Raw genomic sequence first — 22,971 nt, forward strand, 5'->3', positions numbered from 1 at the left:
TGTTTTTGCTCTTCGCTGCTACAATCATTACAACCGTATAATCTATATTGCTTATAACGCACAGTACACTACTAATAATTATGTATGTTGAACTTCTTTCGCACCGTACGTAGCCAACCGCTCTAATCGAAGGTGCAGGGGAAGGACAAGAAAGTAAACATAACAACAAGCAGTTCTAAAGAAATTAGTTTTCAATTTAGTATAGTGGTGTAGTGTATAATAGTGTATTGTAGTATAGTTTATTTAGTAATAATAGTGTAGTGTGTCGTAGTGTAGTGTATAGTAGTGTGGTGTGTATTGTAGTCTATCGTGTACTATGTAGTGTAGTGTATATTGTAGTGTATAGTGCAGGGGTCGGCAACCTATGGCTCCGGAGCCGCATGCGGCTCTTTACGGGCTGCTTCTTGACGATATGTACCTGAGTACAGTATGTACTCAGATGCATTGCGGCTCTTGAAATACTGAATTTTGTACCGAATTGGAAAGAAATGGCTCTTCTTGTTATTTTGGTTGCCGACCCCTGGTATAGTGTCATGTATGTTAAACGTCTTTCACACCGCACGTAGCCAACCGCGCTAATCGGAGGTGCAGGAGAAGGACAACAAACTAAACACAAAGAGCAGTTCTAAAGAAGTTAGTTTTTCATCTGGATGATTTAAAAGTGCGTAGCTCCCAGTGACTTCCTAATATCGAAAGGAAGAGTGCTCCAGACGGCTATGAAATGATTACATCGCATAACTGCCAAGCCACCAATTACTCAGAAAAACATTTTTGTAAGGCACGTGATTGAATGGGTAATAGCCATGTAATGATATTGTACAAAACGGATGACGTGATTATCTGTTATCTCTATATTTTGTGATATATTGTAAAGGCTCCATATCGTGGTAACTGTAGTACACTGTCCGTTTAGGTTTTCATTGCCAGTGTGATTTAATAATCGATTTTGGGTAATGATCTAAAACTATGTGTCATTAAGAGCCTCCATCTAGCCAAGCAAATTAAATGGTCACGTTTCAAACGTTTAACAACGCGGCAAATATAATTGTTTCAGCACACTTACTGGAAGAGTTAAAGAACAATCCTAGCAACCGAATTTAGCAGGAATGATACGAAAAATTCGCTTCAAATAAAACATCAACCATCTAAAGGACATCCAGGAAGTCCCAATCAAATCCTGGAAGTCAGAATCAAGTTGAAATTACTTCCTGAATGACTACTAAGAAGCTAGAATGACTTCCCGGATTTACTTCTCACCTGGAATTTTGACATCGTATCGAACAAAATGGCCCTCATCCAATTGCCTGATTTGATTGTGAGAACTGGTCTTAAAACTATCAAGTAAGATGCAACAACAATCGGTGCATTGAACGCTTGTGGAAGTGACAATTTAGTTTTCGGCTACGACGGGTTTGCAAAAGGGCCTTTTATAATGCAAGTCTTGCCATTATTTATTGCGTAGCCTAACCCAACAAAATGAAATTCACTAATAGGGTTTTTCCCCTTTTTTGGCAACAAAACGGACACCTTTTGCAAGGAATCATGTTTACATTAACCACAATACTTGCAGTCAAATGCCAACAAAAAACAATACTCTGATAATTTATGCATTGTCCTTGAAACTGATTGGTCCGCACCAGAGACAGCCAAAAGGCATCATCTGGTCGAACACCATATGAGACTAAGCTCTAAAGAAAGCTGTCTCTGGTGTGGACCAATCAGTTTCAAAGACAATGCATAAATTATCAGAGTATTGTTTTTTGTTTGCATTTGACTGCAAGATTTGTTGTTAATGTAAACATGATTCCTTGCAAAAGGTGTCAGTTTTGTTGCCAAAAAAAAAAGGGGAAAACCCCTATTAGTATATTTTGGTACTGGCAAAGGAGGTCCCATGATGTAAAAAATGAAATTCGTCAGCGGTAGAAGATGAGTACGGATGCCTCCAACAACTGTTTGGAGCAGCTCCAGCTGATCTGCGTCCCGTAGCCGTCCCAGTCGAAGGCGGAGAAGTCGCCGCACTGTCTCGGAGACTGCTCGGGAACGTATCCCGCGCCGCCGATGCAGTACTGCAGAGAGACAAGCACGGGTTAGAGTTCTCGGCTGCAGCAAAGTCACACATCGAAATGGCTGAGAAATTGGGGAAGAGCGGAGTCTGAGATCGGCGTTTGTGTACGGTGAACCTCTCGGTTATACGGTTAACCACTCGGTTATCCGTGAGCAGTTTTTCTGGGTTGTACCATGTTTGACAAATGTGTAAGAACCATGTATGCAGATACCGGTTCGGTTATTAGCTGCGCTTCACTCGTTGAGGGTCGGTGACTCAGCGTCTACGTTTCTTTAAGTAAATGTAAACCGTTAATTTCGTGTGTGAAGTGTTTTTAATGGAGGCAGTTGTAACTATTTATTTGCCATCCACTGCAGCAAGCCTGCCTTTTGTTGTCACTCGTTAAATGTCAAATGACGTGTGTGCTACCCAAAATATTCAGAATTTTAGGACACATGCATAAAATTTGGTAACAAAAAAAAAGTTATCTGCCTTCTTTTTTCATATGGCATTTTTGGGGGGATTGCAACAGATTACAAATTTGATGTTGAGATTTGACATCCATTCGACTGCTTTCAGGAATATCCACCTGGATTTGTTTCAGATCACTGTTGAATGATCCGATTGGACAATTGTTCACGACACGTTGCACGGTCTGAGGTATCCAGTTGTCTGTGATCATAGAGATATATATACATTTTTGCGTTCCCTTAACAGTTTTTCGTGAGTGGCCATCCTCATCACCCACTCCTAAGGCTTCGCCTAAGTAGACTTGATTATCCGCGTGCGGTTTATCCAATTTGTGGATTAACCGTGCACCTGACATTTTGACGTAAATTAATAACTCATGGATTCTCCCTTAAGCACGAATTAATCATCTAAAAACAGGCCCACAGTGTTATTCTTGGAAATGTTTTTTACAACCCACGTGCTTAAACCGAACAAATATGTGCTCCGGTTAGTCCGAAATCTACGTGATCGCCTCTACAGTACAGTAGTTGCATATCTTTACAACAGTGGGCGGAGTTTGATTGATGTTGATTGGCGTAGCTCTGCTATCCACTTAGTGAGCTGAGTCTTCTTGCGATCGTTAGTATTCATTATAAGTTGAAAGAGTAACAGTAGAAATCGTCAGTTGTGCTTAATTTTGAGTGCTTTATCCGATCATGTATTTGTGAGTGTTAATTTGTGAAACTGTGCGTGTGTTTGTGTATGGACTTTTGTAATTAAACAGGTGAAGGAGAGAATGTATTGCTCATTTTTTGGTTCATTAGCATACCAAATTTCATAATTTATACATATACTCGTGTTTTTTTTGCAAAGAGATCCTCGTTAAATAGTTCTTTTTTGGATAATCTGCGGCCATCCTTGCCGTCGTTAGCGTGGATAATTAATCGAGTCTCCTGTATGTGCAATTGCTATACAGCAGAGGTGGTGGAGACCCTTTAATTTACTGAGGACAGAATAGGACTTTCCAACTCCTCAGTTGATCCAACCGCACATTAACACGCAACTTAGTGTTATCCAATAACAATGCAAACAAAACAACTGAAATAGGGCTCGCGTTCACAGACGGACTGAGTGAGCGCTGGCAAAACTCACAGAACGCAAAGTGCTGCCAGTTGGGGCATTTGCAAGACGTTACCAACGACAAAACCAAAGAGTACGTTACCAATGATGGATGCGTGCCTTTCACAGGCCTATTTTTGAGGTGTTTATGGCCCTATGAAATGAGGTGACGGGGGGGGTTGGGGGGTGGGTTTGTTCCCCCGGGCTCTGCTTTACCGTATGGGGCGAGTGTAACATGACATCACTCTGAACACCGTGTGTCGGATGGTGCAAATGCTCCTCTCACATGCTCGGTGTTGCACTTGAGAGCCATGACCCCGGAGCAGAGGGCGAATGGGGCTTTCTCCGTGTTGAACACTCGGAACTGCACAAACCCTGGCCGTGTTTCACCTGTAGTGGGGGGGGGGGGGTGAATCGTTGTTAGTCTCGGTCGATCTACTGCTGGATGAAGGAGTCCTCAGTCACCCGCCCATATTTCTACGACGCAATAATCCACCTCGAACCTGATTTCATTGTTCTACAGTCGAACCCCCTCTTAACCACGGTACTTGGTTCCACGAAAGCGGTCGCTAAGCGATTTGGTAATTAAACGAGTATAGGAGATGCACGTTAAAGGCTTAATTCTTTCAGATCGCATCGAAAGTTATAATTTTTCACCGAAATTTTTTTTCTTTTAGCTATTTAAAGATACCAACAACATTATAAACACATAGTATTAACATTAACACGGTTAATCAATGCATTAATTCATATTTACTGTACCTACAACAGCCTGTCGTTAACAGGGGAATGGTCGGTAAGTAAACACATTGGGCTCTATGGAGGCACTACACATTACACTTCTATATACACTACACTACTATACACTACACATTGGGCTGTATGGAGGCCTGTCGTTAAGTGATTAGTCGTTAACAGGGGTGGTTGTTAAAAAGGGTATTTCCTCATTGGATCACCCCTCGTTCATCCCAAGACCCCCTAATCTCTCCCCATTCTAACCACAACCATTACTGTTCTTCCTTCACATTCTCTCTCCACGGCGACCACTCATTCTCCGTCCATCCAATGCGTCCATCGTCATTTGCTCTCGTATAAAACAAGGTTTTACTGAATTCACGCGTCACCGGTCCGCCCATCACTTCCTCTCGTCTTATTGTAATCACCTAGTCTTCACCATTACGTTCATACATAACGTTGTTAATACTCAAGGCGCTAAAAAAATACGACGAGACGAGATGCTCCATTCCTCGGCTATTACTCAGTCTTCATTCGTGACCATCGCTCCGCCGAACTAAAGAGTTCCGCGATTCGGTTTATAAGTACGAACGATCGTTCACAAGTCGTATGATTAAAAATAATAACAGTCTATCTTCTTGGTTCTTTAGGCAAAGTCACGTAGAATGGAAATAATAAAATAATAAAATAAAACATAATAAAACTTCTTTTATTTTATTATGTTTTATGTTATTTTATTATTTTATTAGTTCCATTCTACGTGACTTTGCCGAAAGAACCAAGAAGATGAACCCCTGCAGTCACGAAAGCTTTCAATCGAAAAATAACAGTCTAATTGCGGTTCGTTCATAAGTATGGATATTCGTAAGCCAGACTTTCGTATCTCGGGGACTGCCTATGTTCACACTAGCAGCATGGAAAACGGAGGCTTGCTGTAGACCTGCTAAGCGTGATATACTGTACATATTGTTGTGTTTTACAGACATTACAAATAAATGTGGTGCCATCAATGTGAAGTCCCTCCTGTCTTCATTTCGAACGTGCAACATGTTTTGTGCGTGAACCCAATTTTGACGAGTTAAACGCTCGGTAATAGTCACTCACCTATACAGTTAGGGCAGATGAGTGAGTTGACAACATTGTTGCTTCCAAAATCGTAAACTATTGGGTAAAAAGGTCCATTATTGATTTGACAGGTGCCTGAACCAAACGTCAATGGGTAGAAATTCTGAAATATAAACAGTGCAAACAATTAGATTTTAACAAGGGCGAGACTACTGTCCCTGCAGATTTGTGTGAAAAATAGATTTTTGGTATAACAAACCTTAAACCCTCACCCCAACCTTAACTCTAAGGCTTATCCCCTAACCCGTAAACCTAAACCCAACCCCTATCCATTTCCCTGAATGTTACCTGTAAGCATGAATCTCTTACTTTATGCACGAGTTAAAATGTATTGTAGAGACATTGGCGCATTTGACCATGTTTTTTTAACAACAACAACAACAAAGATCAAATTTACGTAACTGTTCAGCTATTACAGCATTTAGAAGCGTTTTAAAACGTGCTATTAATCACTAGTTACAAAGCAACACTAAATAATTTAACGGTGGGCAATACATGGATTGCGTTCCGTCCGCGAATCGCGAAGATACTTTTTTGTGAATCTCGGGGAAAAACAAAATTAGATCTTGATCATGAGGTCACAGTGGCATCGAGAGTGCTGCTGGGTCGTGATTGGCTGAGGGCAGGTGGGTGACTGGGTGGTACTTTAGGCCCCCTTCCTCCAGACACACGTACGCGGACACGTGACTTGCAGGTGAGCGTGTGTGTGTGTATTGGCACTGTGTGTTGGTAGATATGGGGAGCGGTAGTGTAGTGGTTATCGCACTGCGCTACGGAACCCGGTGACCCGAGTTCCCGCTCACGGCTGACACCAGTGGCGATTTTCTGAACCAGTCCTGGGCCTTGCCAAGGTCAACTCAGCCTCAAATGAGTACCTGGTGATGTGTGTAAACATCGCCACTTGGAAGAGAAAGGCGGCCGGGCCTGGTGCTGGCCACCCACCCATGTGTGTGCTGTTCCGGCCTTCATAGGTGCTTGCTAACAGCACTTGCCCCAACAGTATGTTAAGGATATACAGGGGATCTTTGTCTTTGTGTACACACGGAGCTCAGATACATGCTGCACATGTAACCCCCCCTGCCCCCTCGCCCTAAATCCACAACTGCCCAAAACATCATGGGCAATCGCACACGAGCGCATGGGGCCATGTATGTGTAATGACTAGTGGCCACGGGAGGTAATGACAGAGGAGTCAGTTGTGAGTGTGAAGGGACTGGTGGCCACGGGAGATAATGACAGGGGAGTCAGCAGACAGTGTGAATGCACTAGTGGTCACGCGAAGTCATGACAGGGGTGTCCGCTGTGAGTGCGAAGGGACTGGTGGCTACGGGAATGATCGAGAAGGGAGCGGGGTCAAGTGACGGAAGAGGACGGTGGAGTCTGCTGGTGAAGCGAGCGTCCAGAGTCAGCGAGAATGGTCGAGAAGGGGGGCGTGGCCTCGGTCCGTATATAACGGAGATGCGCGGGAGACTCGGGGATGTTGCAGTGGGGGTCTCCGCCTGTGTCAAGTGAACGTGACTTCACTAAAGTGCCATCTCAAGAAAAGTGTGTCAAGTTGTCATGGTATATGTATGTATGTTGAACTTCTTTCACACCGTACATACCTTGTATAAGGAGTAAAGGTTCCCCCCGAGGGGTTCCAGAAAGCCGACTTCCGTGTGGTAGCGCAGGATCGCCGACTGCTTCCACTGGGGCAAAGGTGTCCCATTTGGGACGTGCCATATCGCGATATCGTCCGCGTCAAGGTCATAGTATCCCTCGTTCTGAATGCACACATGTGCGCGCGACACAAAAACGGCATTAGACGGATAAAACTAAAACATTTGGGAGGCTTAATCTGCATACAGGGGCGCCTCTACTTAAGAACATTCAACTTTCAGAATTACAAACAAACCTGTCCAGTTGTCTGTTCGGATGGAGAGTCGTTCAACCACTGAGCATTAGATGGCGATGGTGGCATCTACATCTGCAGAATGCGAAGAACCAGTGGAATCTACATCTACAGGAGATTATTAAACTTTTGAAGCCATTCTCCGCGTTTGGTGTACATGCCGTTCAACGTGTTTGGAATCGACGGGGCTAAAGTTGGACTTACGAACAAATCGACTTACAAACAGACCTCTGGAACCTAACTCGTTCGTAAGTAGAGGAGTCCCTGTACATTGTGAGCTGCCAGCCATTCTCTCTTTAAGCCCCGCCCACTTTCACATAACCACACCCACTCCCCCCACTAGCCCCTCCCCCACAGTGAGTAGCTCTGCCACTGACCGCCCTGCCCCACCTGCTGTTCAGATAGCCACTTTCATGGCTCCGCCCATTACTGAGATAGCCACGCCTAGCAGCCAGCGTTTCCCCCACCCCTCTTTGCGTATGCTGTCGACCATGTGGTTAGAACAAAAAAATCAACTGAGAAAAAAGTTCAACTGGGACAAAATTATTTTGGGTTTCTTTTTCTTTGCAAACGCTTCAGTACACTAGGACACACCGTCCGATTATCAGATCGTCCAGGGAAAAAATAATACAACGATGTTATCATTGTTGTGTTTTTCTAATGCGCCTGGACCCATCCGAGTGGCAGCTGAGCCTGTCATCAAAACTACAATCTCAAGGAGAAAATCTAAAACAAATATCGGTGACAAATACACCAACTTAAAAAATTCCGCTCCACCACGATCGTTTTAAATGGACAATATCATAAATTCTTTATTCCCGTGGTAGTTGCCAGTCACTCTATGTCACAACCACTGTTACCCTTCCATACTGCGGTATTCATTGTATTGACCCCGAGTAGGACAAAGGGCATGTGGACACTCAACGAGGATTTGAACTTGTGTGTTCTGTGCTGTTAATTGTAAATTAATCATTGTGCAGCATCAATAGGGTGTCGTTGTAATTAAACATAGAGGGTCTGTGGCAACATTATTTGTGTATTAAAGTCACTCAGTCCATTTGAGTCAGTAATTCCTGGGGTTGGTCAGAGACACTGACATTGGGTTAACAACTCGGTGGTTATAGGAGGCCTCAGGCATACTTTCATGTGATACAGCACACAGATATATCTACTTTGAATGTGGGTGCTGTAACACTGGATCTGTGGCACAATTTTCAGATTTCAATTTAAAGCTTTCGTGACTGCAGGGATTCATCTTCTTGGTTCTTTCGGTAAAGTCACGTAGAAGGGAAGTAATAAAATAATAAAAATAAAACATAATAAAATAAAATAATTCTCACGACGTTTCGGCTACAACGCAAACAGCCGTCTTCAGGTGAAGAATGAGACACTACCAAACTAGGAGCTTATATATAAGCTGCGTTGGAGGTGGAAGAGCGCCTTAACAAAAAGAATGTGCATATGAAGAGGAATTTAGCATATTCATGGAAATGCGTAGGCGTTGGGGGGGGGGGGTTTCAAAGTCATATTATGCCCATGCATAATGCAGGATTAGCAGCACCAAGGGGGGGTGCAGGGATTAGCAGTAACAAAGGAAAGGAATGTTAATGATATGTAGCTGCAGTTACTCAACAACCACGTAGAAAACTAAAGTATAAACTACATAAAAAACTAAAGTATAAACTGCTTAGCACCATCAGTATACTTACTATACTCTACAATAAGCTGAGTTACTAACAGCAAGTAATACATTACAATTCTACGTCGTAAAAATTCTGTAATATGCTTCCATCTAAACTTTATTCTCTTCCATCACACGAGCATATACCGTACTATATACTGCCATAGATAAACCCAACATTAAATTATATACTGTATTGCTGTAAACCAACCTATACCTTATACATTTTAAGATAATACTATGTATTATTCTACACACCCTAATGTGTATCGAAATGGTTTATTACGTCCTTCCAATGATTGCTAAGCCAGAATCCATCTTCTCGGTTAAAATTGTCTCTGTGTTTGTATATGTGGATCGCCTCATGAACGAATCTCTCATGATAGCCAGATGGCTTGCAGAGAACCTCTGTCTTGGAGAAGTCAATATCATGTGAGCCCACTGAGTTGTAACAGTGATCTGCCACGGCTGAGGTGTTTGTCCTACCGTGTTTCAGGTCAGCTTTATGTTCACGGATGCGGTCCGAGACATGTCGTTTGGTTTCCCCAATGTAACTGCTACCACAGAGGAAACTTAGTTTGTAGACGCCAGGGTACTGTATGTCTGGAACCACATATTTTACAGACGGTACCAGATCACGGATTTTATGTACTGTGTTGAATCGGACCTGGATCTTGTGTTTAATCAGGATTTTGGAGATATTTTTTGTGACCCCAGCAATGTAGGGTAAGGTGATGGTCTTGAAAGGCTCCTCAACAGGATCCTTCTTGATGGTTGGAGTGATGGCTTTGCGGATTGTGTAGTCGGAGTAACCATTAGCCTTAAGAGCTTGGCGTACGTGTTTGAGTTCACTGGCAATGTGTTCATGGTCGGAGATGCATTGGGCTCTATGATATAGAGTCTTGATGAGGGAATTCTTCTGGGATGGATGGTGGTGGGAATCCGGTTTTAGATAAGCATCCGTATGGGTGGCTTTCCTGTAGACAGAGTGGCTCATTGAACCATCAGGTCTCCTTTTGATTAGGACATCCAAAAAGGGTAGCTTGCCATCTTTTTCGACTTCCATGGTGAATCTGATGGCTGGGTGTATGGAGTTGATGTGGTCGAGAAATTGGTCTAGAGCAGCACGGCCATGTGGCCAGATGACAAAAGTGTCGTCTACGTACCTCTTCCATAAGGTCGGGCGTAGAGTGGCAGTCTGGATGGCGTCCGTCTCAAATTTCTCCATGAAGATGTTGGCTACAACCGGAGATAGGGGGGAGCCCATTGGGGTGCCCTCAGTTTGCTTGTAGAAAGTTTCATTCCAGGTGAAGTATGTATTGGTTAAGCAGTGTCTCACCAGGGGGGGGGGGTACCCCAGCATTCAGTCCATGATGAACCAAGTCTTCAATGATTGCGATGGTGTCAGGTACAGGAACCTTGGTGAATAAGGAAACCACTTCAAAACTGACAAGCAGGTCGTCTGGGGACAGGGCAATCCCCTTGATTGTCGATACCAGGTCAGTAGAGTTTAGTACCGCAGAGGTGGTTTTTCCAGTGAAAGGCCGTAGGATTTCAGACAAAAAACGAGCCAATTTATAGGTGGGGGAGTTGATAGTAGAGACAATGGGACGAAGAGGTGTATCTTCTTTATGTATCTTTGGCAAGCCGTATAATCTTGGTGGCCTGGCTGCAGAAGGTTTCAACGAGAACTGTTTGGTCTGATCAAATAATGCGGTTGAATCAGAAATGATTTTGTTGGTTTTAGTGACGAGGCTGTTGGTGGGGTCTCTTTTTATTTTTGTATAGCTGCCATCGTTGAGTAGTTCTTGAATTTTGTTGTTATATTCTATTTGGTCCATGATGACAGTGGCATTGCCTTTGTCGGCTGGGAGGATGACAATGTCATCCCTCTTTTTTAATTGAGCTAATTCAAAACGCTCATCTTTGCTGATGTTGCTAGCTGGCATCTTAGCGTTTTTGAGGGTTGCAGAGATTTCAGATCTTGCTACGTCTGCAGCGATGTGACTCAAGCCCTTGAGAGCTACATCTACTCGAGCAATTATATCATTAACTGGTATGTGTCTAGGTGTGACTGCAAAGTTTAGTCCTTTAGCTAAAACGGATTTCAGACCTTCAGAAATAGAACTGTTACTGCGATTAATTACGACTTTGTTAACATCTAGCTTTTCAATGTGTGGGTCCGGTTTCTTGTTTGAGAGGCGGTTGAATTTGGAAATCAAGTTGTCCTTACATTTAGTCGACATAGCGGCAGCTGAAGAGGCAGTCATTTTTTCTACATGTTCCCAATCAGATGTGGACATTGTTGCACTCAAAGATAAGTGTGATTTGTAGAGTGTCTTGTCTAACTGATCTAGTTCGGTGCGCGTAAGTATGATTTTCTCTGAGATGAGAGCTAAGCATCAGCAAAGATGAGCGTTTTGAATTAGCTCAATTAAAAAAGAGGGATGACATTGTCATCCTCCCAGCCGACAAAGGCAATGCCACTGTCATCATGGACAAAATAGAATACAACAACAAAATTCAAGAACTACTCAACGATGGCAGCTATACAAAAATAAAAAGAGACCCCACCAACAGCCTCGTCACTAAAACCAACAAAATCATTTCTGATTCAACCGCATTATTTGATCAGACCAAACAGTTCTCGTTGAAACCTTCTGCAGCCAGGCCACCAAGATTATACGGCTTGCCAAAGATACATAAAGAAGATACACCTCTTCGTCCCATTGTCTCTACTATCAACTCCCCCACCTATAAATTGGCTCGTTTTTTGTCTGAAATCCTACGGCCTTTCACTGGAAAAACCACCTCTGCGGTACTAAACTCTACTGACCTGGTATCGACAATCAAGGGGATTGCCCTGTCCCCAGACGACCTGCTTGTCAGTTTTGAAGTGGTTTCCTTATTCACCAAGGTTCCTGTACCTGACACCATCGCAATCATTGAAGACTTGGTTCATCATGGACTGAATGCTGGGGTACCCCCCCCTGGTGAGACACTGCTTAACCAATACATACTTCACCTGGAATGAAACTTTCTACAAGCAAACTGAGGGCACCCCAATGGGCTCCCCCCTATCTCCGGTTGTAGCCAACATCTTCATGGAGAAATTTGAGACGGACGCCATCCAGACTGCCACTCTACGCCCGACCTTATGGAAGAGGTACGTAGACGACACTTTTGTCATCTGGCCACATGGCCGTGCTGCTCTAGACCAATTTCTCGACCACATCAACTCCATACACCCAGCCATCAGATTCACCATGGAAGTCGAAAAAGATGGCAAGCTACCCTTTTTGGATGTCCTAATCAAAAGGAGACCTGATGGTTCAATGAGCCACTCTGTCTACAGGAAAGCCACCCATACGGATGCTTATCTAAAACCGGATTCCCACCACCATCCATCCCAGAAGAATTCCCTCATCAAGACTCTATATCATAGAGCCCAATGCATCTCCGACCATGAACACGTTGCCAGTGAACTCAAACACGTACGCCAAGCTCTTAAGGCTAATGGTTACTCCGACTACACAATCCGCAAAGCCATCACTCCAACCATCAAGAAGGATCCTGTTGAGGAGCCTTTCAAGACCATCACCTTACCCTACATTGCTGGGGTCACAAAAAAGATCTCCAAAATCCTGATTAAACACAAGATACAGGTCCGATTCAACACAGTACATAAAATCCGTGATCTGGTACCGTCTGTAAAAGATGTGGTTCCAGACATACAGTACCCTGGCGTCTACAAACTAAGTTTCCTCTGTGGTAGCAGTTACATTGGGGAAACCAAACGACATGTCTCGGACCGCATCCGTGAACATAAAGCTGACCTGAAACACGGTAGGACAAACACCTCAGCCGTGGCAGATCACTGTTACAACTCAGTGGGCTCACATGATATTGACTTCTCCAAGACAGAGGTTCTCTGCAAGCCATCTGGCTATCATGAGAGATTCGTTCATGAGGCGATCCACATATACAAACACAGAGACAATTTTAACCGAGAAGATGGATTCTGGTTTAGCAATCATTGGAAGGACGTAATAAACCATTTCGATACACATTAGGGTGTGTAGAATAATACATAGTATTATATTAAAATGTATAAGGTATAGGTTGGTTTACAGCAATACAGTATATAATTTAATGTTGGGTTTATCTATGGCAGTATATAGTACGGTATATGCTCGTGTGATGTAAGAGAATAAAGTTTAGATGGAAGCATATTACAGAATTTTTACGACGTAGAATTGTAATGTATTACTTGCTGTTAGTAACTCAGCTTATTGTAGAGTATAGTAAGTATACTGATGGTGCTAAGCAGTTTATACTTTAGTTTTTTATGTAGTTTATACTTTAGTTTTCTACGTGGTTGTTGAGTAACTGCAGCTACATATCATTAACATTCCTTTCCTTTGTTACTGCTAATCCCTGCACCCCCCCTTGGTGCTGCTAATCCTGCATTATGCATGGGCATAATATGACTTTGAAACCCCCTTCAACGCCTACGCATTTGCCATGAATATGCTAAATTCCTCTTCATATGCACATTCTTTTTGTTAAGGCGCTCTTCCACCTCCAACGCAGCTTATATATAAGCTCCTAGTTTGGTAGTGTCTCATTCTTCACCTGAAGACGGCTGCTTGCGTTGTAGCCGAAACGTCGTGAGAATTATTTTATTTTATTATGTTTTATTTTTATTATTTTATTACTTCCCTTCTACGTGACTTTACCGAAAGAACCAAGAAGAACTTTCAGATTACTAAAGTCACCCAGTCCATTTGGGTCAGCAATTCCTGTGGTTGATCACAGACACTGACCTAGGGTTAATAGATCGGTGGTTACAGTAGGCCTGGGGTATAATATCATGTGATACAGCACGCTGATAAATTTGCTTTGAATGTGTGACATAACGTTGAACATTTTCAAGAAATAGATTAAACTTACGGACTAGGCAGGACATTGCTGCGCCTGTAGGGTCCTGGAAAGGCGTCGGAGTGAAAGCGTGTCCAAAGTGGCTCGTAATTAAATATTGGCAGGAATCCCGGGACTGGGTTATTAGACCGCTTTACATGCCCGTTACAAGTCAGTTACACTTGTTCATAGGCCCCGGCTGGGACAGATTGCCTTGGATCAGGCTTAATCAACTGGTATATGGCTACGGTCGATTTGGCACGCGGATTTGACACAATGACTGCGTAGCTGTCCAACAAAACAGCTGTCCACATTAGCGAGGAACTTTTTCCCCTTACAGCGGCGGCCAGAGTGTTTGATTTAACTCGACGAAGTGGCAAAAAAGGTGGTCGAGTGATTTGGATTGTTCGTGTGTGCGGTGGCTTGGGGAATAGCAACTTAAATGTCGATATTCAAGTTTGAAAGCCAAGCGATGGCCATTGGTGTCCCTCCTGCTGCTGCTTCAGTTGTATTTGCAAAGTTGGCAGGAGTTGACAATGTGGTCCACGTCTGGCAATGCGCTCTCCGTTTGGAAATGCGTCCTGCGGCTTGCAATGCGCTCTGCTCTTTACAAATGCGCTCTCGGGCTTAGAATGTGCTCTAGGGTTTGGTCAGTGTTTCCTTTGCTGTACCACCTTTAAAGACGGTGAACGGATCCGGCATGAAGGGTCATGCCGGAATCTCATTGAGTCATGATTCTCCATTTGTTTTCGGAGAGCCGTAACACCAAACGGCTTCATCGGTGGCATCCAACAATAGAAACGAGTCCAGGACGTCGCCGTAGGACGTCCGTTCGATACGTTTGCTGGCAAACGCAAGAACGGCGAGCAGAACTGACCTTATTCTTAGGTTTTTTCGGTAAAGTCACGTAGGTAAAAAAAATTAAAATTATAAAAGTAAAATAAAATAAAAATAAAATAAAAATCACGACGTTTCGGAGGCAACACAAGCTTCCGTCTTCAGGTGGAACCGTCACAGCACGCTTGCTGTATCAAGTAAATGAGAGATCACAAGAGATACTACCCCGTATATATACTGGTTGAGGGGGGGGTGAGCCAGGACAGGCCCCATTTTTATAATTATGGTCGTGATTTTTTTATTTTACTTTTATTAATTTTAATTACAATTTTTTACCTACGTGACTTCACCGAAAATAACTAAGAATATGAATCCTTGCAGTCACGAAAGCTTCAAATCTAGAAGAACTGACCTTGTAATCGGTGTCGGTGGCGGAGAGGATCTTGTTGAAGACATTGAGGTTGGTCCAGTTTTCGTCGCCATCCACGAAGATCGGCAACGGGTTGCTGCCTTGCTGGCTGGACCAGCGGTCGCCGATGGCGCACTTGGCCGCGATGTTGTTCTCGTGGACGCTGGCGACCAGGGTCCAGCCCCCTCCCTTGGTGTGCATGTCGCAGAACGCCTGGTACAGCTTGCCTTCCTTCGTCTGCAGCGAGTAGATGCCATCTGTGCGTGAATACAATGCGCATCGAGAGAGAGAGAGATCGTGACCAGGGGCAAGGAGTGCAACCATGGGGGGGGGGGGGGCCGGGGGGTTATGTGGCAGCAGCGTTATGCGACGCACACAGGACCCCAGTTGGCTACAGATAAACAAGTTACACACATTTTATGAAAATTAAGAATAGAAGATTCTATGATATAGCTGCTCACCCCGAGCTATAAATGCCCTGACAGTGCCTTGTCTTTGTGCTGTTCACCTCTGCGTTGTTCCCCGCTCTAACACTGCTGGTGAGACGAGGTCGTGAAGGAGGCTGTCTCTGGTATAGGCCAATCAGTTTCAAAGACAATGCTATCAGAGCATGTGTGTTTGCGTGTTCACCACAAGTACGTGTGGTTAATTAAGACTTGATTCCTCGCAAACGGTTTTTATTTGGTGTTTGAAGATCTGAACCACCTGTGTTATTGCCAGAAAGGGTAAAACTTATTATTATTTTGCATGCATTGATTCTGGCAAAACAGGTCACATGATAAGTAAAAATATATATATATACACGTGTTTTGAATTGTTTTTTTAAATATAGGAGAACAATACAATTTAGTTATAGCCTATATATTTATTACAACCGTAGCTATTTCAGTTCAAGTGAGTCGGCAGAAAGGAGGGGTCGGCGAGCACAGTCGTATCTTGCATAGCCACCCACTTGCATAGCCACCCACTTGCATAGCCACCCACTTGCATAGCCACCCACTTGCATAGCCACCCACTTGCATAGCCAACCACTTGCATAGCCACCCACTTGCATAGCCACCCACTCCCCCGTTGCAATAAGTCGTTGTGCCCCCTGTGCAGGTGCCTCCGATAGCATCGATGTGCAGAAGGCCCGGGACGAGGAACGAGTTGGCAAAGAGGACAAGAGAGGGAGCCCCAGCCATTCGCGGGGAGAATGGCAGGACATGGAATTGTTACCGAACAGAACAGCCACGTCCTCGACGCCGAAGATAAATGGATGTGATGGTTTTCAGGATTACCTTTGGTTGTGTCTGTCGTCTGTTTTATCTCCAGGCAGGATCTCGGGTACTTTTTGCAGCACGCGTCCGCTAGATTTTTGGCACAGCTGGTCCAGTCGTATGAATTGTCGCATGTCTTCTTGGTAATCGTAATGCCTGCAGACACACCTCATGCAGTTTAATACGTAGGCTTTCGCGACCAATATTATTAATAATAACAAAGCACCAAATAGGTGACTACTCCAGCCTACCGGTGTGTTGGAGAAGTAGTCACTATTTGGCGCTGTGTTTACGTGACAAATCCCTTACTAATTGGCTGTGTCGGGTGGTGGAGGGTTTCGACACATTCATACTTACGCGATCTAAGTAAAAAACATTTACACCTCATGCAACCCGATTTCATACTCAATCATTCTGATTCCACTAGTCAGACCACTCTTATGTTCTATTAGAAACTCGCTGATCATTTTTAAACCGACAATTCTCGTTTTCTGAGTTCGGAGAGTAGTGAGGCAGTGGTTAGTGCGCTACATTATGATCCCGATCACTTTCAATCCTGGCCGCGGCTAACAAGTGCTGATTTTACATCAAAATCAATCCAGCTCCCCACCCCCCCCCCCCCCCCCCATTTTTTTATTCAGCTCTCCCCGGCCGATGTGGTTACTGTGGTGAGAAACCACATTAGCCAATCAACCCCCATGACCAACAAGGCAAGTGAGAATGCACGATTTAATGCCATGAACCTCTTGGGCGACAGAACATCGATCGATCCCCCGGTTTCTCCGGGCCCAACAGCTCAATACTTTGTTCTCCTGCCCACTTTGCGGCCCCAGCGTGGTGAGATTCTGCAGTGGCGAGATGTTAACTAACTCGCCTGGTACACAGGAGGTCGTGGGTTTAATCCCGACCCGAACGCCTGCTGCTGCTGTATATTTGTAGTTTGTATGTTTCGCGCCGTGGTCACGTGGGATTTTTCTCTGGGTCCTCCCGTTTTCCCCCCCCACATTTAAACACACGGGTTTAGAGCATTCGGTTGCTTTACATTTCCACGTGCTAATCCACTTTGTTGAGCCATCATTTGTGATGGCCAGGTCGCTTCTGAAAAAAGAACTGTATAGCTCAGTGGGCCTTACCTGGTGTAAAAAAAAAATAAAGTTTAGTTGAGTACAACACGCGGAATTATAGCGAATCGTTGGAGCGTGCTGACCTACCACCGTCGTCAGAAGCATTGAAGAAGTTTGGGTACTTGATCGGTCCCCTCACCGGGGTGACACCATTGGTGGGGATTATTTCGACGGCAAGGCCGCTAATGGCTTGAGTGACGTTGTCCGCTCGTGTCCATCTGCCACCGACAGCCGCAGCTGGAAGACCGCACGGACGTGCACCGCATGGTCGGTGAGCACGATTGGTGGCGACGTACGGTCAAATTCACGTCCTGCACTGTTAGTCCGACCCCCTCCGTCTAGCAACCATTGTTTAAAAAAAAAAGAGGGCAGTCAGGGCCAGTCCTCGAAAATATGGTTGGCTGTCGGGCAGCGCTGTTACGTTTAAGGACATCAGTGTATGAACTTCACCGCTTACGCTGTCAAATCCGGGGGAAATGATCAAGCATGCACTTAGAGAGACTCCCACTGTTTTAAAGTTGGCTGGGGGAATTGACATCACTCCGTCAAAGATCTTAAGGGGGGGCGGGGGAGAATGTCTCTATACACAAAAGTGGGGGGGGGGGGGGGAATGTGTGGAAATTATATTTGTGAATACTGTTACAAATCAGCACTGTTATGACCTGTCCACAATGATCCTTCCAAATTTGGGAAGCCGACAGTTGGTTAAATTAGGAATGTTTCCTTTCAACCGTGATGTGTTTCTTGCACGTGAAGGCTCAAAATATGCCAAGTAACCAAGCAAAGTTGTAACAGTGTTATTATTTTTCGATTTAAAGCTTTCGTGACTGCAGGGATTCATCTTCTTGGTTCTTTCGGTAAAGTCACGTAGAAGGGAAATAATAAAATAATAAAAATAAAACATAATAAAATAAAATTCTCACGACGTTTCGGCCACAACACAAGCAGCCGTCCTCAGGTGAAGACAGAAGAGAGAGCTGTCATTGGAGCGCTGTCTTTCAGACAGCTCTGTTTCTTCACCTGAGGACGGCTGCTTGTATTGTGGCCGAAACGTCGTGAGAATTTTATTTTATCATGTTTTATTTTTATTATTTTATTATTTCCCTTCTACGTGACTTTACCGAAAGAACCAAGAAGATGAGTGTTATTATTCACAATTGATTTTGGGTTAGGACACGCACTGACTGGGCCACATCTTTGCGTGATGTGCTCCATCACCCTCCACAGCGAAACAAATGGAAATTTCCATGGCTACAATCGTTGAACAAACGTGCCAATTATTATTTTTTCCAGCTCACCAGTAAGTTGAACAACCATTTTCACAACTTTTTGTTTTTAACGGTAAAGTCAAGTAAGGTAAAAAATTAAAATAAATGAAATCACGACGTTTCGGAGGCAACACAAGCTTCCGTCTTCAGGTGGAAACGTCACAGCAAAATGACTGTATCAGTAATTTTAAACTTCTGATACAGTCATTTGCTGTATCAGTAATTTTGCTGTATTAGTAATTTAGCTGTGACGGTTCCACCTGAAGACGGAAGCTTGTGTTGCCTCCGAAACGTCGTGATTTCATTTATTTGAATTTTTTTACCTACGTGACTTTACCGAAAAAACCAAAGAGTATGAATCCTTGCAGTCACGAAAACTTCAAATCTAGAACCATTTTCACAACCCGATTTCGTTATTAAGCTGCTCCACAAAGTACAAATTCAGCCGAAGCTATTCCAACTTTGGCCGCATTTGTGGGTTGTCGTTTAGATGCAATAAATAAGCCGAAACAATTACATAATGGACGAAGCAAATCGGAATTTAACGATGCTCAAACGGTGAATGCAAAGTTCAACCTCTTGTACATACATAGTTGTGAACCATTGCAAAATATATCGTATTAAACTTCACTTTAAGAACAGCATTAAAATGTCAGCATCACAAGTAAAACATTCCCGTGAAATGGAGGCCCAGATAAAATAGTACGTTACGGAGAAATGTATCTTTGAGTGCAATTCCAAAAGTTGTGAAATTAACTGCTTCAGTGACTACAGCTTTTTGTCAAATAAAAAAAAACCCATCAAGAATATTACCCTCAACGCTCAATGCACGCGGACTTGTTCTTGTCGATGTTTTCGAGTGCCTTTTCTAACCGTGCATTATTAACTTGACGTGAATCGATGAACTTTGCCTCTCGTGTTTGGAGCTCTCTGTCCGATCGCGTCTGAGGTTTTGCTCCCCATGGTGGCGACGTTCAAATCACGGCCAAAGGCGGCCGGCCCAGTTCTATAACACTGGTCAACACACTTTTTCTGGCATAAGGTATTCCAACGGTTTTAAGGTAAGTTTGGGGTGCTGATTCCAAATCTGGCATCAGTTTTTGTCCATCATATCAGGTTTTTGAGATATCAAATATTGCATTTTCAATAAAAACTGCAGAATAAAAATATTAAATAAATGTGGATATCTACATAAAATGATATTATAAACACACTATCCTAAAAATACAGCACCGTATTTTAACACAAAAGTAGTCACTGACTCGCAACAACTTGCAATCATAAGTGACAGAGTTAATTTCGGGTAAAATCAATGAAAATGGGGTATGCCGATAGCATAAAATGAGATGTGATAGAGCAAATCTGAGATCAGATTTGGAATCAGCACCCTGAAATTCGTCTAAAACAGCTGCAAAAGTCCAGGCCATAATTTTTTTTTGTTGACCAGTGTAATTTAGCCTTCTGAATTTATTCTGGCATCTTAATTATTTTACCGTTTTTATAATGCTGTGTCTTCTCCTTATATACGTGGATTATTCTTTTGCTCACATTTGGCTTTTGTAAATGTTTGGTTTGATCTTAACTCGTGTGAAGTGGCATTGAACATTGTGCTTCGAAAGTGTGCTCTACAAATAGAGATAAAAAAAAACATTATTACCTCGGAAGCGGACATTTTCGTAAAGACGTGAATTACAAAACTAAGAAATCGACGAGTTTATTCATTTAAAAAAAATCGAGAAACTTACACACAAGTGCCGCGCTGGTGGTGAGAAACAACAGCAACGCTCCCAGAGTCCCCATCGCCACGTGGAATCCGCAGCTCGTACGGGACGCCGGCTCCACTCGTGGTCCAGATGCGTCCCTCCTTAAATAAGAACCGCTCGCTGCCAAACTCGCAGAGCTAACGCGACATCATCTGTCGAGCGCACGAGGGGCAGCTCTGTAGGCTGGACATTTTGGCAGCCTTCCTCTGCAAACAGTGGCTCGGTTTTATTTTTTTGGGCGGGGGGAGGGTGGTAAGCGCCGTCGCATTTCAAGCTCTCTCCAGCAAGAATTTCCAACGGGGATGGGGGGGGGGGGAGAAGGTGCCTCATGCCACTTGATGGAGCTCTGGTTCAAGAGAGGTCCTTGACGGATGCGGTGCAAAGATGATGGTGAAGGTCTGGGGGTGGGAGTCGGTGGGCAAAGATCGCGGGTGTTTCATCCAGCGCAGCGGATTCTGGCAGAGGTCAAGAAGCGATGGCTTCACTTCTCATGTAGTTGGCGTTTTACTTTACAGCTTCTTTATCAATCCGCTGCTGGATGAAGCCCCCCCGCCCCCCAGCACTCCCTCCTGTCATATACTGCGCCACGCTTGTCATTGTGTGCTGAAGTGGGGGTGTGAGGCCGAAGGGCCAGCTCGAATATCAAAATTCCATCTCTGTGAAATGAACAAAAATATCGGCTCGATTGTCATATTTAGCTAACTCTGCTCGAGTACGATTCCCCGACCAACGTCGAGTGGATCACTTCAGCAGCGTCGTTTCAAGAAAATGCAACAACTCCGAAACCGGTTTCGACTCCGCAGTGTCTCGTCAGCAGTCAGGTTCGCCTAAATGAGCGCTGGTGTAATGCCGATCTTGCGGGTATCGGAGATATGGGGGGGGGGGGGGGGGTGACCAACTCCTTACGATATGGGGTCCCCAGATTGCATTCGTGACCGATGGCCCACTACACTTGCGGTGGTGCTATGGGGCGTGAAAAAGTTATCGCAATGCCAGAGTTTTGAAGCAAACACGCCAGGATGGGTCCGCTCCTGCCCAGGCTGCCGTGACTTTACTGCGGGTCGCAGTCACCCCGCATCTCTCGGACGCGCTGATAATGTCTATTATCATTACAGACTCTTATCATTCTTGATTAAACATGTTTTGCTCAGACAAATGTGTTAAATCGATAGTGTTTGTTTCGAATAGATAATTGTCTGGCGATGTTTCTGTTTTTTAGACGAAGAATTGCGCTCCAGTGGTTTTTCTTTCAATTGCCTTCCAGTCGGCACGCTTCGGCAGTGGAGCAATGGTTTGTAATCCAGAGGTCACCTGCTCGATCTGATCGCACGGCGTGGCAGTTGAAACAACGGGGGAGAGTTGCTTCACGACGTTTCACACGTCGTAGGCTTTCGCGACCAATATCATCCATAATATAGGGGTTTTTTTCGGTTAGATCGAGTAAATAATAAAAATGTGTCGTTAAACCCGCCACCACCCGACACAGCCAATTAGGTTTGTCACGTAAACAGAACGTGCCAATTCGTGACTAGTACAGCACACCGGTGTGTTGGGGAGCAAAGCCACAACATTTACAATCTGAGTAACGAATTGGCATATTCTGTTTACGTGACAAACCTTACTTATTAGCTTTGTCGGGTGGTGGCGGGTTTATTGGCACATTTATATTTAAGCGATCTAAACCAAAAAAACCTAGATTATACACACAAAGTGCCCGCCACAAATTAACCCCAATTCTTTGCTGATCTCGTCAAGGAGCATAAACCATCATGCGAACTCCCGCATCGCGCGGAACTTTCAGATGCGCTTCTGTGGCCGTCTGGAACGCGCTCTTCCTTCCGATACTAGGACTCTACTGGAGCTATGCACTTTTAAATCGAGGTTGAAAACTAATTTCTTTAGAACTGCGTTTTTGTCTTCGGTTCGTTGTCCTTCCCCCACACCTCCGATTTAACCTTGTGCGTCACCCAGCCCATGATGAACGCGACTTTGATGTTTCAACGTCGGTGTGTTTTAACCTTGTGCGTCACCCAGCCCATGAGAAACGCGACTTTGATGTTTCAACGTCGGTGTGTTTTAACCTTGTCCGTCACCCAGCCCATGATGAACGCGACTTTGATGTTTCAACGTCGGTGTGTTTTAACCTTGTCCGTCACCCAGCCCATGATGAACGCGACTTTGATGTTTCAACGTCGGTGTGTTTTAACCTTGTGTGTCACTCAGCCCATGGTGAACGCGACTTTGATGTTTCAACGTCGGTGTGTTTTAACCTTGTGCGTCACCCAGCCCATGATGAACGCGACTTTGATGTTTCAACGTCGGTGTGTTTTAACCTTGTGTGTCACT

The 22,971-nt window shown here is 44.2% G+C and overlaps 1 protein-coding gene across 2 annotated transcripts; it reads right to left on the reverse strand.

Annotated features, from left to right (window-relative positions):
• Positions 1–1,818: 1,818 nt before the first annotated feature.
• On the reverse strand, positions 1,819–20,824 carry LOC133357056 (intelectin-like protein). Of its 2 annotated transcripts, XM_061574801.1 has the most exons (8): positions 20,608–20,824; positions 17,682–17,831; positions 16,492–16,626; positions 15,215–15,468; positions 7,078–7,236; positions 5,453–5,576; positions 3,900–4,003; positions 1,819–2,066 (listed from the first exon to the last, which is right to left on the reverse strand). In XM_061574801.1, exons 1-8 carry the CDS (start codon positions 20,660–20,662, stop codon positions 1,914–1,916), a joined length of 1,134 nt encoding a protein of 377 aa, XP_061430785.1. In that variant the 5' UTR covers positions 20,663–20,824; the 3' UTR covers positions 1,819–1,913. The 2 variants fall into 2 exon arrangements, with proteins under 2 accessions (XP_061430785.1, XP_061430786.1); XM_061574802.1 differs by lacking the exon at positions 17,682–17,831.
• Between the last annotated feature and the right edge of the window lie 2,147 nt (positions 20,825–22,971).

The sequence above is a fragment of the Lethenteron reissneri genome, chromosome 56 (genome assembly GCF_015708825.2).
Source record: "Lethenteron reissneri isolate LAM-NWPU_2019-01 chromosome 56, ASM1570882v1, whole genome shotgun sequence".
Lineage (NCBI taxonomy): Eukaryota > Metazoa > Chordata > Hyperoartia > Petromyzontiformes > Petromyzontidae > Lethenteron > Lethenteron reissneri.